Here is a 19,615-nt window from a genome sequence, read left to right as displayed (position 1 = left end):
TACCATAGGCCTGTGTCCGTAGCAAATAATTCATTTTGTAAGAAAATTACAGTTTCTTACATGTGGGATTGAAAAGATTTAAAAGAAGTCAACAAATCAACTAATTTTTTGATTGCGGCAATTCTCGTTTAAGCAGCTTCAAGTTTGTAATTTTTACTTTTTAGGCAAGGCGCAATCTAGAACTCGAATAGCACGTATGAGGTATCGTGAGAAGTGTTTTCAAATAGAAAACTCTAGGGTCTGGATTTGATTGGCAGTTCGCGATTAGCCGGCATCAAAAAATGTCTTACATTTTTGAAAATCGAAACAAAACAATTGTTATCGAACTTAAGTTTTGAATCAGAATCGGATATTGCTGAGGAGGAAATGTGGTTTTATTCCTTGATAAGGAAGAAATTTAAATCACCTAATAAATTTATTGTATCGCAGAGAAAAAACAGAGGACAATTTACAATTACAAATTAAAATGAGTATTAGTGATTTTTTCCGAATGAACCTAACCTAACCTAACCGAAACAAGTTTGCTATCTGCGTTCCCTTACCGCCACTATCAGCTTTTCTTCTGTCATTTTTTCGTAAAAAAAATAAGGAAAGTATTGCTAGTGTCACACACGTGTGGTACAACAAACTACAGCGGGACACGTCTGTGAGCTCCCGAATGTAGTGAAAGGTTGCGCCTTGCCCTAAATGTTTTGTCATGTTCACTGCAATATGGAAAATAGTTAACACAAGCCCGATTTACGGAAGATGGTTCAACTGCGTAAAACATGATATTCGTGACTTTATTTGGAAGCAAATTACAATTTTACAGATAATGTAATATTTTTGATTTCTTTAATTGTTTATCGACATAATACAAAACCAAAAAGGCTATTTTTAAACATTTTTTATGTTAAAATAGAAGTAGAATTCAATGGAAAATATAGTTTATGTTTGATGTTGTTAAGAAGCCAATATAGATAATAAGAAAAGTAATTGATTATTCAATCGCATTAAAAAAGGTCAAAATCAAATCTATTACAAAGTCCAAAAAAATATACCATTCGAAACACAAAACAATGAAATCTGTGGCTTAAAAACTAAGAACAGGAATTCATATGAGCGTTATAAAGGAATACTTCAACACAACTTTAAACATTTTGTAAAAAGCAGCTAGAGCGGTCATAAAGTTGGATTTAAAATCTACGCTTAATTTTAAGTTTTTGCTCATTTTTTAAAACATATTACGAAAGAAAATATAAACGACTAGTACCAAAACCAATACATCTCCATTATTTGAAGTAAGACTAAAAAAATATTTCTGATTTGAATCGATTTTTGTTGAAAGGGCGATTTAATTGCGAGTGGAAATGGGTTTTAAAAGGGTGCAAGTTCAAAAGAGTTTTTTTAAAAAGGTTCAAGTTCACTTCCTCTATGGATTCTGTTGTTTGATTTCTAAAATTCCCTTTAGGAATTATACTACGTGAGACATTTGTCAGTTAATTGCTGTTAATAGCACGAAAAAGCCCTATTGAGGTTTTCTCTTTTCTGAATACCTAAAATCAGTACTACGCCAATACACTGAACTTCGTCTGTTCAAGTTATAACTGTTCAGGCTAAAACAAGAACCAAGCGATGTCAAGGTTCTGCTTATACCTGACAGATTCAGATCGTTTCCAGAAGGTCACTCAGTATTTCCCCGTTAGCTAACTGACATAATTTTGCAAAACTCATCACGGTTTAATAAGTTCACTGTTCATGAGGTTACATCTGACATAATTTTAGATTTCAAGAAATGGCAAAATAGGTTTTACAAAAAATCGTGTATATCACGAGAAACAAAAGGAAAAAACGCAGATAAGAAGGATAAAACGTACTCTCTTTATGTTCGTTTATGAATCTAAATTAAAAGGATGTGTTGAAGCCTACCCTACAATAAATGATATTATTCATTTCAAGTTTTTACTGGCTAAGACAAAAGCAGATACTCTCTCCCTACCATCGGTTAAGGCTTATAAAGGTCGCGTGCCAATAAAAACTGCAAAAATGGAAGATATTAAAAAACTGAAAACCTACATTCCAAACGAGCATCGGGGATTTTTCAATGAAATTTGTGACTGGCCAACTGATGACAGATCTCAATAGATTACCAACGATGACCCATAAATCAGAAATATGGCCTTTATCTACATCTTTGATTTTTCCTTCCTCTTTTAAAATCATTTAAGTAATTTAACCTTTTTAGTAAATTGTAAATATTGTCTTACAATGAAAAAACAGTTTTGACTTGAAATTAAATGGTTTATTATCTCCCTGCGACTTGATTTTTTTTAAGGGCGATAGATTTTTAGAGCTATATAACTAAATTATGGATAAAGATACAAGTGTACAATTTTAAATCATGTTGTGAATTGAATTTTTTTACATGTTGAAACTTTTTGGAAAATATTTTGATTTAAACAGTTTTTTTTTTAGTTTTCCGAAAGTTTACTTTCTTAGACTAACGCCCGTTTTAAAAAAACCGACTGATATTGTCTTTAAGTTAAGTTTTCGGCTTTTATTATGATCATTGAATCCATGTCTAGTAGTGAAGTAGAAAACTTAACACTTCCTGATAAGTCATAAGTATCTTAATGTGCTTCAAAGTAAAGTCTCTAATTGAAGACATGTTTTCAAATGATAATGAATATATTTTCCAACGAGATAGAGTAATATGGCTGAAAAAGTATATACCAGTTTTTAAATGGACATCCAATAGTCAAGAACTATTGCCGATATAAACCATGTGCCATAACATGAAAAAGAAAATTCGAAAAGAACGTTCCGGAATTGCCAGCCCACCTCCAAGAAATTTAGAATGATTAACAAACGGTAATTGATAGTATACCAAAAGAAATTGAGGGAGTTATTCATTTGGTTTCGTTGATTTTAAAAAATCAGCTTTTTATTCATAAAATATTCCTTTCCTGACACTATAGCGACAAGATTTATGTCAAAATGATATATTCCTTTAGCTGCTTATCATGATGCCAAAAGAATCGAAAAATGATTTCATTGCTTTGAGAATGCGAATCGAAATTCCCCTATAATTGATGTTAGTTCTAAAAGGTGTTTTGGTATTTTCATTTTGCTAGGGAGAATGGGAGAAGTAGCACTCCATGTAACTTTCATCAGATTGGCAGAATTGTTGAATTTAACAACGATTTAGTATATAGTGTGATTAATTTTACATCAAAATTGAACAAATATATTCATTGAAGTTCATGACTTTTAATTGAAAAAACGGAATCATAGAACAACTTCCCAATGAGAAAATAATGAAAAATGTTTATTTACAGGATAGATCAATTGAGTAAAGTGTTGCCACTTCAAAGTTACCATCGGGGGTAGGTATGATGAATGAAAATTAGTTTTCTGTAAAAATGCGATAAAATAATGTTAACATAATAAAAAACAAATTCATAGGTTTCAAACCAAACCGTTTGAGTACTGCAATTTTCGTTTAAATGTCTTACATATAAATATTCGAACAGTAGTTTATGTCTGGCTATAATTTCCACTATTTCATTCATATCTTGGCATCAGTGAAAAGACCTATAGGTAAAAAGAATAAAATCATCTATAACGATACGACTTTCCTTCACCAGCCAACGGATATTGTTAATGGGAAATGAAAGAAACACATTTGAAAAAATAACTATCTCTTCAATATAGGGCTAATTATCTTTCAATTGTGTTTAGATTATTTACAGCGAGAAATTTTTCAAGAAGAATCAATTTAATATGATTTCACAATAGCTTTGTTAGAAATAAAGTAGGAATCATTCTGGTAACTGAAAATCAATCATCTATATTGTATATATTGTAGAAATTATACCACAAAAGAATGAATTATTTTCAAAACTCGATTTATTCAAAACTGAATCGTTTAATAATCTTTTTCTGTTTCGTTATTAGAACAAAGTAATTCTCGCAAGCATTTTCGTGTGAGAATAGACGATTTTTGGTTATTTTCTGTAATGGGTTGGTGCCCCTGAAAAACAGTTTCATTTTGATAGCTGACTGGACGATGCTTTAAGTCATATGTGAGGATGATGTGAGGTAATTTCAATTTTAAGATATCATTTACAATAAATCATAAGTTTTTAGACACAGTAAATGTGGGCAAAATATACTGCAGCAAAGAAATTTATTAGAAGGACTTAACCTTAAAATGAATGGATGGTTTAATATATTGAAATTTTTATGTGTCACTTTATAAACAGGTAAATTAATTATGGTAGTAGAGGCAACGCCCCGCAATTCTGGTGGTTTAAATTGAAACTTTTTACCCGACAGGATGTTTCTTTTTTTTGACCATTAAATTCTAGTAATATTTCCAAAATGTCAAACATCAGTACTACCAACCGACAATGTAATTTCCCTAATGTGAATAAAGTTGAAACAGAGAAAATAGTATAAAACACTCGTAACAGAAGTTAATTGCAGTAACAGTTTCGATGAAACGAATGCTGGAATGAAAAGCCTTTTGATACTTATATTTTGATATACTATTTCAATCCTGTTTAGTATTATACGTAAACGATGTATTTGACTTAAAAAAAAAGCCTATGAGGTCACACAAAGAAGGCGCGATTATTTCCACCAGCACCTCGTTGCAGGCAGTCATTGTTTAGGTAAAATTATTTGTTTAGAATGCGGAGATTTCTCAGTAATGCCTTCTGAAACGATATTTAACACTCCACGTTTTGTCTCCATTTCAGAAAAAATTAAACTGAGCCTATTGACAATAACTGAAAGATGCTACCACGTCACACACAGTGGTGCCTGATTTCGATTATCTACTTGGTGATCCTCAAACTATATAATTTACAGGATCTAGGAGCAGCATGAATTTTTCTCTATTTCAAGGATATTTCCAATAATTTATGCCCAATGTCAGAATAATGGAAATTTGTGATAAATGAGTGATATATAATTTTTGGGAGAAAGAAAAAATCAAGTTTTCCCCCTGCTCTACGATGGTACTAAGCCACACATCAGTCACACTGGGCAACAGACAAATTAGACCGTTATAAGTTATGAATTTTAAATAAGTATTGAAAACAGCTGTGATTACCAAGAAAGTTCCGGCTTCCTTGGAGATCTGGTAGATCAGTTTTCAAACTAAACATGTTGAAATATGAAGATTAGATCAAAAATCATCTGCCTGCTTAAACAGTACATTTCTACCGTACTAAAAGTCATAAATAGCAATGCAATGATCGACCCAGAACATTTCCAGCTCTTTTCAAAAGAAACGCCAGATGGTATGGTATTGTATTACAAGCCATCCACAGTTTATAAAATTTTGTTGCAAGGTATTGAAATAGTGCAAAAGTAGATTATCCCAGTAGGCGTATTATCGGAAGAGGCACAAGATTGTAGGAATAAGAATTACAAGACTTTCAAGATCAGAAACGCGCGAAAAATGTCTCGTATAACTACCAACGGAGACGTGTTTCACAAACTACTGGAGACTTCGGGTCCTTCTTGTACGAACACGAGACACGAACCAAAGGAAAAGCACCTGGTAATCAGTAATACACCTAAGGAACTGTTAATTTAATTTACTTGAAATTGGAATCGTAAGTTTCGTTTCAAATTGAATCACTTTTGACTTTGATTTCCTAGCTCTATTATTTGCAATTCTCTCCAGTTTTTAAACAGCATTGAATTTTGAGCATTATTCAATTTGAACGTACACTTCAAATACTTTTTACATTGTGCGTCACCTGGTATAAAAAACCAACTGGTGAGCCAAAAAGTTTATGTGCGGATGTTTTGTTCTTATTTTCATTCATAATACTTTTGAATAAATCGGGTTTTGAAAGTTGTGAAAATAATTTAAATAAATGGTGTGTGTATGCACTATGGTGAATTTGGAAATAATGTTTGGTAGTTAACAGGTTTTGGGATAATAAATATAAAAATGGATTTTTATATTTATTCTAATCTAGTACTTTTTGTTTAATTCTTAGATATGTTTTATTATTTATTGATATATCAGTGTCAATTTTTAAAATTTAAATTTAAAATATAATTTTTATCATATACTATGACTATCTTTTAATTAAAAAACTGTGGAAATTAGTTATTCATATAATGAAGACCTATAGGTCATATATAGGGTTGCCACCCATACTTTATAATAAAGTATTATACATTATGTAAAAATACTTTATTTCGCATCTTCATGGAGAAATCACTTTATTACACCATCTTTATAGTAAGATGCGTACATACCGGTCAAAAGTTTTAGCCCATCCCATAATCCATTCATTAAATTTCAAAATTCAAAATATACTTCGACAAATTTCTCTTTCAACCAATAATAACAGTATCCGTTACTTGTTTACTTTATACAAGCGCACATTTATATTTTGTCGTTTATTGCGACAAGTTAAAACTTGCAAATACAGTAAATACGGTTTACGCGATCTCACTTTACGACCTCGCTTTATGCGAACGCATTGATTGGTTATTTAGCGCATGATTGCATTCAACCAACATGCACTACACACTCTGCTATTATTGACACACAGGCGTCAGTCGGCGTTGTGTTACAGCCACATAAACATATCCGCTATTATTGATGCTCCCGCCAAGTGTGAATTGCGAAGTGTGATTCGTTTTCTACAGGCTGAAGGCCATAGTGCTGCAGAAATCCATCGGAGAATGAGTCGTGTGTATGGGGAAAACTTCATGACTGATGGTGTTGTGAGTGAATGGCGTCAAAGTTTAAAGATGGCCGTAATGATGTGCATGATTAAGGATGCAAATCTGTCGTTTCAGATGTATTCACAAAAAACCTTTTTTGTGACGAATAGCAAAAAGCGAGACGAAAAAACAAAGAATTTCTGAATTTGATACAGAATGAATTACTCATTTACTTTAATTTAATATATAATTTATAATACTAATTAATATATAATTTAATTAATATACTTTAATTGTAGAAAAAAAAGGTGGCAACCCTAGTCACACATAATAAAAATTAATGACGTATTCGTTTTCAAATTTGATACCAATATTACCACTTCAATACTAAAGTCCCTAATTCGTCATCATGTTGTTAGTAATGTTTTGATTGCATTCAAGTGAATTTCCTGTGCCAAATAAAATCATGGGATTGTTAAATAAGTAATTTTAACATAATTTTTCACAGCCAGGCCCCAAATTTACTTATTAAATTAAATAGAATTAATCAAAAAATAATTTATATGAACATAACCTCATTGTTTCACATTTCCTCAATCTCCATATTACTTTTAAAGTGCGGCAACGGTGTCAAATATGACGTGTATTAATTTTTATAGTGTAAGACCTATAGTTAGATGATTAAATATATAATCTCAACTTCAATAATTGTGCTAATTGCTTAATATACCTACAAATTAAAATAAAATCTGAAATATTCCGCATTGAAAGACGATCAATGTTTTCAATATCTAATAATAGACCATTAGAATAAATTAAATAAATAAATAACAGGAAGTTTTTAGAATCAACTTGTGTATTCTGTTTATGGTGTATCAAGGCAATAATACATTATCTCAATTCTTCATTTATACATATCATGGATAAAATTATGAAGTAAATATTTAAAAAATTTGACATAAAAAAGAAGAAGTAGGTGCACATGTTTGCTTTATTTAGTTATATGTTATTAGGTTTGACCAATGTTGGTATTTAGTTTCCTACTTTCATATTAACAAGCTTAAAGAATTCTTCGATGATGTTGAATATTCTTTTTCAAATGTAAAATTATCTACTTGAAATTATACCAATTATTTTCTGGATATTAGGAAGGGGATAGTTGGGACATGATGATTTTCAAGGTTGGCTGTAAGAAGTTGTTTTCTTTCAAAACAACAAACTAATCTGACTTTAATTGAATGTGAGGTTAAGAAGTTTCAGTTTTACTAAGGTTTTCCGAAACAAATAAATTAGCTTTGAAAAGTCCAATCAGTGTTAGATTTAATTCAGAGGCGAGGTCGGGGCACTGTTGCCTAATGAACACCCAAAAAAAGCTAGAAGCAGAGAATACACCGTGCAAATTCTGTTGTGCAGAGGACGAAATATTTATCCGTATTCTCTCGAAATGTGGGGAATACGGCACTATACCTGGGAGTATATGAAATAGAAGACAAAGATCTCTAGCAGCTAAAGACATCCCAAATTCTGAAATTTTTAAAAGGAGTGGATTCAAAAGATCAGTAAACACTGAGTTCGCCAATAGCGCTATAAGAAGGGGGACACAATTTGGGTCGCAGTGTATATGGTAGCCTAATAAACATATATTTCATCAAAATCTACTTGAAAAGGTAAATAGGAAATGATTATTCATTACCTATTATTTTTAGTTTATTTTCATTATTAATATATTTTTATGTTATGATTTTAGAACAAATTTCGACCTAACTTACACCTTAGAGAGATATGGACTAACTCTTGAAAGGAGGTATGGTACAGTGTAAAGAAGAAACTAAGGCTACCGACAAAGGAAAGAGTAAAGCAACGAAAGGATGTTGAATTGACAAATAAAATTAAAACCAAAACAACCAACAGAAATGTAAAGGTCATAAGATAGTTGATAGAAATTAGAGATGTCTATTTTCAAATTTATTGTTAAATTTCAGTTAAGATAATAACTATGTAAAAATATAATCATTTTATAATTTTTGTTTGTTTAATTATTTGTCTCCTAAAAGTGTGCATAACTTAGGCAGGAAGAATTGTTTCCGAAATTGTAGTTAATATGAAAAAAAAAATTGAAAAAATACAATACAATTAACTATAGATAGAATCTCAACTGAACTATTTTATATTCCTATAGGTATGGTGGATTTTATAGGATATTTAAATTAATGGAAAAAGTAGTAGATCATTATCAAGATATTTTGTAAATTTCTTGATTTTTATATTGTTTGGATCTAAAGAATCAACTCAACCCCATACATACAATGCGGTCAATATGTATGGATTAAATTCAATTTTAAAATTATGTACTATACGAGAAAAACCTGATACAAGTCGATTTTTATTCTTAAATTGACAATTTAAAGTACGAAAATATTTTCCCCCTCCAACATCCCCTAGAAAAAAATTAAATAAAAAAAGAACCAACATTGGTCATCAACGGAAAATAATTTTAAATTCATTTTCAGAATAACTATCTAAATTGCAAACTTTAGCTTTCTACAATTCCACAAAGTTTTTTTTTTAAATAGCCATTCTGAAAACACAAGAAAATTAATAAAATTAGGTGCTTATTAGGTTTTAGAGTGTGCATTGTTTTAGCAAAGTTGGTTACGACATCAATTTACATTAAATATTGTTTCTGTTCGTACGCCCTTTATATTCTAATAGTGGATGTCACATTTCTCAAGTTCTATTCAGATTATTTATTGAAATTAATAAAGTTCAATGTATAATACACTCCAATTATTAGAATTAGAAACTTCTTCATACCATTAAGTATCTTCTATTATATAAGTTTTAAAAATTTAACGCAGCTTGACATGATGCAAGTCTCTTGCCATTACATCATGGTTGCCACTAATCAAAATTCCATTAATAAAAGTCTTACATTGTATACTGTGGACCGTTTAAAAACGAGAATAACAAAGCTAGGTAAAGTAAACAAGAAAAAGTGTACCCAGGCTATGGTGCGCCAGAACCTAGCTAAATAGAACAGGGGGATACATGAGTTTAGCTGAAGAATCGGACGAGTAAACCTACAAAGTTATATTTGAGAATGAATGAAGAAACATTCGAAACACTCTTAAGAAAAATAAAACATAAGATAACTGAGAAATCTCTGGAGAGAGACTTAATATCAGCAGATAAGAAACTCATTTCTCCCTAGAATTGCAACTAGCACGCAATAAAAATAGCACCAAACCGATAATGTAGTAAACGCGAGATATTGCATGATACAATCAGATGAACTTCATCTGCGCATGCTTTTGAGCGAGAAAATTTGCGTCTTGCATTGCATTGCACGTTGTCTTGCATCATGTCAAGCGGCCATAATCGAGAAAGTTGATTGTAATGCAACAAAACAACAAAAAGGAGCGTCTTGAAACAAGTTTAGTATGAACTTTATTTTGTCCTGTATAAAAAAATTGTTTTCTTGGTTATGAAAATGAAAGGTTCCAAAGAAATAATACGATTTTGAAATATAGAGGTATTTCTTCAGTAAAAAAATATTTTTCTTTTAAAAAAGGTTTAGTACAAAATTTCACTATAGATATAGTGACATCAATATAATAGATTATATTTAGGGGCATAGGAACAGTATACAGAAAAAAATTTGATAATAAAAAATTACGTGCACACCGTACCTTTCCTGGGCCTCCACCAGTCCTCCATGTAGCCTTTAAGCGGGGAAGAAGAACAGGAAGATCCTTGTTAGCATTTAGAATATAACATCACTTATTTCTAATTATTTTACTATTAGCGAAAATTTCTCGTAATTTCTCTAGTAATTTAATTTAAAACAGCAAACAATTGAATGGTGGTCAAATATTTTCCTTTATCTTATACATACTATTACAATTTTTTATTTTTTCAATATAATTTTGAGAAGTACAAAATGTTTCAATGGCAGTGGGGTATAGAAATATTTCAGTTTTGACTTAAACGATATAGAACTAGATATTGAAAATTACCGGTGAAAATAAATTTGAAATCAGCAACTACGGAAAGAAATATAATATACAATTGTCAAATAAATAAAAATGATAGATAAAGTTTTATATAATAAAGAAATATGTTACTAAAAATATAAGAGAAGTATGTGAAACAACTAAATTAATAAAGAAACTTAGGAAATTAGCAAAGTTGAAAATAATTCTGAGATCAAACAGTTAATTTTGGGGTACAATATGTTTGCTACAAGAGAATAGAAGCAAGAGCATAAGAAATATAATCTGAATTTTTAGATGTTTACTTTATTATGTTAATAGTTTTTTCAAAACTATGGCTCCGTAACACTAACAACAATTTAATTTTGGGTGGAATATGGAAACAACATACTGAGCTCCTAGGAATAAATCAAGAGAACTAAATAACGTCAAACATTGTAATGGGTGTCCCACAATTAAAGCATGATTTAAATTTGCCGCCATTTATTCAGTAAAATGTTGACAATCCTAAAAGAGAGCAAATCAACACCCGACAGTTAAGCGTACAAAACATACCCAATAAGATGGTCGACTTGCACCTAAATTTCAGCAACACAAAGTTAGTTCTGCCACTTACCAATCGTGGCGCTAGTGTAATAAAAATGTGTCACTACTGTCAATATCAATTGTCAAGATTAATAATCATCTGTTTCAATTTCCCAAATGTGGGTTCTAAATGGGAAGAATTGCTCGAGATCAAATTATCGCTTGTGAGAAAATCATTTTCTGGAAAGTGATTTTACAAATTTCAACAGAAATCATTTGAAGTATAAATGGAGTTCTCAAATGAATTTTCGGATTCCAAAGGATTAATTTTGATAAATGAAAATCGGGTTTTTTGACTATAGTTGGAACTAGTAAGAAAAATTTAACACCTAGGGAAATGGTAATCAAATTCAACGGAATACAACAGCCAAAATATCAAAATTGAAAACCAGTTTGAAGAATAACAAAGAGTAGTTAAGTACATTGAAGTTGTGTAAAGTTGAAATTCAGTTAAGAAATATTCATGGACTATACAGGATAAAACTTTTGCTCTTTTATGGAGAAAGAAACCTTTTATTTCAACTGTGATAAACTGATATAGTCATTTTACAACTAATGTACTGTACTATTATATGTATCGCTGGTATCAATATTGCGCATTTTTGTCATATCTTGGTGGGCAGATAGACTTAAATCTTTTAACATAGCTCTCTCTCTCTCTCTCTCTCTCTCTCTCTATATATATATATATATATATATATATATATATATATATATATATAATATAACTCAATAATTCATGTGACTGACACACAGATGGCTCTGCCATTGTCAAATCCTTATGACGTTTATGAAGTACCAGCATTTGAAAGCCTATGTGTCAAAAAAAAACTACTGTGCAAGATCAGCAATGGTTTTAAAAGTGTTATCTGGACTGTGCTCCATCGAAAAGCACCATTTTTTAGTGATTTGCTGAATTTAAACGTGGTGGTACAGACACCGATGATGGTGAACGTTTCTGTCGTCCAATTGAGGTGGTTACTATAGAAAATATCAAAAAAGTAAATTAAAATTGCGTGAAATAGCTAAAGCCTAATATCAGAAGGCAGTGTGTTTACAATTATCCATAAACATTTACCTATGAGAAAGCTTTTTTCAGTGTGCCGAATTTACAAAAAGAACAACTTGTTGATTCAGAGCAGTGTTTGGCCATTTTTACACGCAATGAATCAGATTTTTTGCGTAATTATGTGAGAATGGATGAAACATGGATCCATCAATTTACTCCAGAATCAAAACGACAATCATCTGAGTGGACTGTAGCCGGTGAACCATATCCGAAATGACCAAAGACACAAAAGTCAGCTGGGAAAATTATGGCTTCAGTATTTTGGGATGCACATGGAATATTGTTCGTTGACTATCTCCAAAAGGGAGAGAAAATTAATTATTAATACTACATAGAGTTGTTGGATCGTTTGAATGCAAGTATCAAGGAAAAACGGTCTCATATTTCATATGAAAAAACCACTGTTCCACCAAGACAATACACAGATTCACAAGTCATTGGCAACGATAATGCAATTAAACGAATTACACTTAGAATTCGGTCTCCAGTGACTATTCGCTGATCTCAAAAAAATGTTCGCAGATAAGAAATTCAGCTCAAATGAAGAAGCAATTTCTGAAACTGGAGCCTATTTTGATGCAATAGACAAATCCTTCTACGAGCACGGCATCGAGAAGTTAGAGAAGCGTTGAAATGATTGTATTGCTCTTGAAGGAGACCACATCGATGAATAAAATCAATTTTAGGCAAAAAGTTGGTCACATCACTTAATGAGTGATGTGTAATTAACAAACTATAATGTTCTTTGGCTCAATAGAGCGTAATAACTCAAACTAAAATGGTTTAAATTGTGTCAAAATTATTTCTTACACCATATGCAATATAAATTATCAGAGTAGATCAATATAGTCCAAGAGTTGATCACGAATTTGAAATTTATATCACGTAATTGATAAGTAATTTTAATAATACCTGCAAATCGCCAGACGATTTTGCCAGTTATAAACAATTTCCATACGTTAATTAAGTTTGTAAAAAAGTGCGATAAAAAAGTACAAGGATAGCTGATCGAGGTATGCTGGCAGCTGCCGGGGCCCGAGCTCCTCGCGCCAACAAAAAAATTTCAAGTAGTACAAATGAAAATAAAGCCATAAGGTTTTTTACATTACAATCTAATTTTTTTCTGGGGATTAGAATTTTTAGAACGCATGTTTTTTTTATGTTTTCTCCACTTTACCTTAGGGTGCAAATACAAGAGAAGACAACGCGAACATAAGTTGAAGCTGTTGCGACTAAGGATGACAGAAATGCAACGATTTCTCTATCTTCCGAGGTTCCAGCTCGGTTCTGCGAATTCTCAAGCATGCGCAGTATAGATGAAGTGTCTCGAACGAGAGAGAAAATGAATACTGTCAGCACCGTAACGTAGAGAAGTTCGTATAGAATCAGGTTTTTCTATAGTGCATGCCCAGTACAAGTTACGATCATTGGAGCAGCTGATCCGCACTTAAAAAATAATTTTTGGTTGTACATGGGTTTTTACATGGGTGCAAATAGAAAATTTGACATAATTCTCATGAACAGTGTGAGTTGTATGTTACTGACTTTGGAGTTTTTATACTTTTCGTAATTTCAACATAAAAATAACGTATTAGTATTAAACTTTACTGCAAAACCCGTATGAGTGGGTAGATCGTTGATAACTGCTCAATAAAAATTATTAAACATTTAAAATTATACAAATTAAATAAACATAATAGAAGACTTAACCTTCAAAAAAGTAATAAAAATCAAAAGTTCATAAAATATCATGTTTTAAATTTGACATATAGTTACTTTTTTAGTGATTTCTAGTGGTGTGATTTCCTAAAACGGTTTTTTTAGTGTAAAAACACTATTTCAATAAATAAGGAGTGTACAATATATAGTTTTTTATTTCCTTTCTTTCAATCATACTAAACCAAATTAGTTATTTATGCAACAAGTGAGTGAAGTGATACTTTTTTTCAAGAGTAGCACGGTTTGACAATTCGGGAATTCTTACGAGTGAAAAAAAGTTAGTTTACTCACGAGTTTCATGCAAACATTTTTCTACGTCCGTAGAATTAAAAAAAATGTGACAAAACTTTTATCGATTTTTATTTTGTAATAGTAATATCAAAAGTACAATTGTGAGCATTATTAATTTGAAGTGACTATTGGTACTTGAATTGGCAACATTGGATTTTGCATTTTCCATTTCTACACTGCAAAAAGAAATGATCTGCTTTGACATTTGTGGCTCGTTGGTTTTTATATTTTTTATAAATGTTTATCAAGTTTTATCAGATATTTCACCAACAGTAAATTGACGTTGAACATGAGTTTTTGTATCAGATACTACGATAATTAAAACATTTCCGGTATTATTAACATCGTTACACTTCATTTTATATAATTCCTCCCTCCGCAGAGCTCCTGCGAGTCCGAATATTGAAGCAACCTGAAAGATGTTACAAATAATATCTAAGTTTACATTAAATTTTTTTGCTGTCATACCTTTTGCAACAGAAACTTATTAATTTCTTCACGGGCAAATGTTGTAGATTTTTTGGGTCTATAGCCAACTGATTTATTTTTCAGATATGCAATTAGTTTCGAGTATTTACTGATGTCTACGTCGTTATTTAAGGTGCCTTTCAGATTTGAATAAGTCGACCAAAGTGTTGTAGATTTCCACATTTTGGATTTAGTTTCAAACTAAGCTTCATAAAAGAATTAAATTACTTTAAAGACTATTCCCTGGATTTCTCAGGGAGAAGATTCATAGTCGCTGCAGTTGCCAATTCAACAACATCTTCTGGTGTGCAGTTTAAACTCTCTTCAATATTGCTCTCCATCATTAATAATAATACTACATTCCGTTTAATTAAACACAAAAGGATCTTCTTGAACGAATATGAAGAAAAAAAATGTGATACGTTACGGCACTTTTTTCAACTCAAAAGCGCGAAAAAATGAACCGCTACAGTACTTTTTTTCACGCTTTTTGACCGATTCAGAAATTATATTCTTTATGAATGCAAAAGAAAAACGTGAATATTATAACGGACGTAGAAAAATGTATTTAAATGTTTATTTATCCATGATATGCACTCCCCTTTACTTATGTTTTATACTGACGAGGGTTCACCATATATTTTGATTTGGTTGGTTACAGTAAGTGGGAATTTGAATCGAACGGCCAATGAACGACGAATATTCGGAAATATTATAACTATCATTTACACATTTGAGGTGAAATAGTGCTGTAAACACGAGGTGTCTCAGTACCCAATCACATCGCCGCGATTAGCTACCCTTATCGCATTTACGGCTGCGTGTAAGACTTCTTTATCGCACAAATCAAGTTTCCTAAAATATTTTTCTTTTGATTTTTTTTGCAAATATTATACGCTACGCAGAAGCAAAATAACCGCTAACTAGCTAAAAAACTTTCATCAGCTCTCCGATGTTTTGAAATTGTTACAAATTTAACGACAAATTACTCGATTAAACAGTTTACAGATTTTAGTAGTTTATAAAGATCAATGTAAAAGATAAATATCACTGCATACAACACCATTCAATTGTCTGTTAATACATTTTTTTAACATCTTTGTACAATCAATTTGTTAAAATATGAAAATAAATGTAATGTTTTGTAATTTGAATAGAAAATATTTTTTAAAATTTCAGAATAGAAGAAGTTTAGATTGCACATGACATATACAAGTATATTTAAAAAAAAATTGAACTAAATTGAAGGTTAGACAGAAAGTTGCACAAAAATACTATCCTGCTAATATTATTTTTTTGAGATTGGATTTTGTAATTCGTGTGAATTGCTGACCGTGAATTATATAAATATAGTTATAATTCCTTTTCTATCAGGAATTAGAATTACTGCAACTATCATTTGAACTAAATAAAAAGCTTGAGAAATGAACTAAAAACTGTCTACTGTATACTCACAAGACTTTTTCCAAAATCCAAAATCTTTAGCAGCAATAACACAAAATCAGTTTTTAACGCATTTGTCAAGCAAATCATTAGCATAAGAATATAAAAATAAAATATATCTAATATAATTAAAACGATTGGTCAAGTAAAGAAATATTTTCATTGACAAAAGAACTAACTAATCCAAGAATTTAAACAAAAAGTCCAAAATAACTAAACAATTACTAACCATAACGTCAAAACTAAGAAAGAAGTTACTTGATGTGTCTACTTAATTTCAAAAATTTAAAAATGGAACGATCAGATTATCTTCCTATCATATTCTTCATATTCGTAAACAAAAATATATTTAATTAATTTATTATTGTGACTACAAAATATTCGCAGCAATTTTCAAAAGAAGATTGGAAATATACGCAGAAAATTGTTAGAAGAGTACCAAGGAGGTTTTAGAAAAGGCAGAGAAACATTCGACCAAGTTGTTATGATGAAATGAGATACCAACTGAAATCCTATTTGTTCATTTCAAAAGAGCTTATGATATTGTGATGAGAAAAAAGTTAATCCAAATATTACGAGAATTATAAATTCCAAACAAACTAATTCAACTAGTTAAGATGATATTATAGGACACAACCAATATAGTAAAAATGAATAACAAGAAAAGTGAACCTTTGAAAACACAACAAGGATTAAAACAAGGCGACCCCTTTTCAACGGTAATCTAGCTTTACAAAAAGTAAAGTAATGGCCATAGAATAAACAAAAATAAATATAAAAGTATAAAGTAACAATATCGGAACAAGTGTAACGTTTCAAATATCTTCAGATAATAAATATTAGTAAAAACCAAGGATAAGATGTAGTGAAAAGAACAGAGAAGACCATTAAGACATATCATTTAAATCAACAAGTATAATATTCAAGACTAAGTAAGATGGTGGTATTCCTAATTATTTTTAGACCAACATTTTCATAAGGAAGCAAAACACGGATACTAGAAAGAAAAATAATGTCAAATAAATGCTATACTGATATAAAGTAGTTACTAGGAAAGACAGAATAAAGAACAGAAGCCTAGAGACAAAGTAAAATGTATTCCACATAGTTTAAAGACCAATATATTCACAAGGAATCAAAACATGGATACTAGAAAAAGACATAATGAATTAAATGAAGGATACAGAAATCTAAAGAAGTTACTAGGAAAGATAGACTAAAGAACATAGACCTAAGAGCAGTACTAAAAATAAGCAAACCTTATATTTAAGAAAATAATTGAATTAGTAAGGCCACTAGGGTCGAAAGGCAGATAATAGAATGGTAAAAGCAATACGGCAAACCAAATGAAAGTTGGGTTAACCCAATAGCTGAAATATGAAAGAATACGAGTAACATAAACAGAAGAGTTAGTACAAAGTAAAAAAGAGTTAAAAAACTTTGTATAAAACTAATAAACATTTATCCCAACACTAAAAAGTACAAAGGAAAATTGTTGAATTTGTAGATAAAAGAAATAATAAAAAGGAAAAATAAGCATCAACAAAAAAATTAACAGAATTTATAATTTTGTGAAAAGAAAGCTGTAAAGAATGGGAATTAGAAAATTTATTACAATATCGACTAATACACAAAATTATATGAAAATAGATTGGAAGAAAGTTCAAACGGAATAGAATAATGAATAAGAGTGTACCAAATGGACAAATATATCCCATTCGAAGAGGTAATTAATGACCGCCAATCTTGGGCCAATAAAAGTCTTCCACATGTACGAAATTATCTCTCTGGTTCACACATAGTTCAAAATTGGTGCAAGGAGCTGAATTGGGCATTTGTGGACAAAAGTACAAGATCTCCATTCCACTAGGAACTAGGAATATCATTCACAATTTTTCAGATAGAGTTGCTAACAATGAACAAATGGGCTCAGGAGTGTTTTGATAGAAACCTTCACATTCACTATAGTCAAGCGGCCTTGAGGGTCATGAAAGCTATTAGGTGAACGTTCAAATTAGTGTGGGAGAGCAAACAAACTATAGAAGCACTAACTAACAAAAACAAAGTAACCTTAATATGGCTACCAGGCCACCAGTGTATACTAGGAAATGAGGAAGCCGACAGTCTTGCCAAAAACAAGGCAACGACATCATACTTAGAACCAGAGCCCTACTGTGGCCTTATAAGATGTCATATCAATAAAGTACTGAGTGGATGGTTAAATAATCTGTAGAACTTCTCGTGATGACTAGAAACGACATCAAACCAGTGGTAGATCTTCTGACAGGTCACTGCTCTGTGAAACATTACCATAAGATGTTAGGCAAGTCAGAGGACGACATCTGCAGATTCTGAGATCAAGCATATACTCTACAAATGTCCTGTCCATTCCACTAAAAAACTTAGGTATCATGAAGGAGTGGTATTAACACTTTGGGAAGTGGGACAAAAAAACCAGAAGAATAGCCCCTTTTGGGAAGAGTCTACATTTTTTGGAAGCAGAACTGATGAAACTGGACAGTACCAGTACCTTAGCAATATTAACACAATTTTGATTTTTAAACTTTAAAAATTAAGAAATTAAATGAAGAAAAACAAACAATAGGTATATGGAGGTGGAACTGAAACTGGATATGGTAGGTAAGTTCAGCTTATTTGAATCTTTTTGGTGTAATACTGAGATATATGATTATCTTATGATATATTAGGTAATATTAAGTATCTGGTGTAGGTGACAAGAAAATTATATATTAAAAACATTTGCCAAATTTTCTAGCAACTAATACCTGTGTGACAATGTGAAAAACCACAAGTCTCACATTTGAATGAAATACTTTTTGTCCTAGTTGTATATACTTATAGGGTGATTCATTTTTTTCTATGCTTAAACAAAATTTAATCTACATATATAAATAAAGATTTTTTGTGAACTCGCACTGGTTTACCAATAAGAGAATTTTTTTTAAACTGTGCTTTAAGACTCCTATTAATGAGCCAGTACCAGTTATACAAAAAAACACTTAAGTGATTTCGAAGAAAAATTTTTTTACATGCATTTTGAATGGTAATACTTTCTATTTAAATTGTATGTACTTAAAATTGATATTAAGAGCTCAAACTTGGTGATAATTTTTTTTCCTACATGTAGATTAATATTTTGCTTGAGCACTGAAAAAAATGGAAATTAATCACCCTGTATACTATTTTCATTTATTCCAGTTATTTTGAGCAAGATAAAAATAATTATAAACTCATGATTAAAAACAACATAAATGAATAATTTAGAACATGTGAAGGAAGATAGTCTAGATTCTTTTACCCTTATGCCTATTATAACCACAATCTAGGAAGTCTTTCTAAAGTACTACTG

General features: G+C 30.8%; 1 protein-coding gene across 15 annotated transcripts in view; it reads right to left on the bottom strand.

The window, feature by feature from the left end:
* Positions 1-19,615, bottom strand: part of LOC130442133 (cytoplasmic dynein 1 intermediate chain) — a 56,269-nt gene that overhangs the window by 34,279 nt on the left and 2,375 nt on the right. For 5 of the 15 annotated variants that reach the window (XM_056776200.1, XM_056776202.1, XM_056776208.1 and 2 more), the window contains exon 4: positions 10,368-10,400. The exons of 6 other annotated variants lie outside the window; for them this stretch is intronic. In XM_056776200.1, coding sequence (XP_056632178.1) covers positions 10,368-10,400 — 33 coding nt within the window. Of the gene's footprint in view, positions 1-10,367; positions 10,401-16,257; positions 16,282-19,615 lie in introns of all 15 variants that reach the window. 4 more of the 15 variants (XM_056776197.1, XM_056776198.1, XM_056776201.1 and 1 more) reach the window with 1 other exon arrangement.

The sequence above is a fragment of the Diorhabda sublineata genome, chromosome 3, assembly GCF_026230105.1.
Source record: "Diorhabda sublineata isolate icDioSubl1.1 chromosome 3, icDioSubl1.1, whole genome shotgun sequence".
In the NCBI taxonomy this organism is placed as follows: Eukaryota; Metazoa; Arthropoda; class Insecta; order Coleoptera; family Chrysomelidae; genus Diorhabda; species Diorhabda sublineata.
The sequence above is the reverse complement of the archived record's forward strand: the minus strand, read 5'-3'. Positions and strand labels throughout refer to the sequence as shown.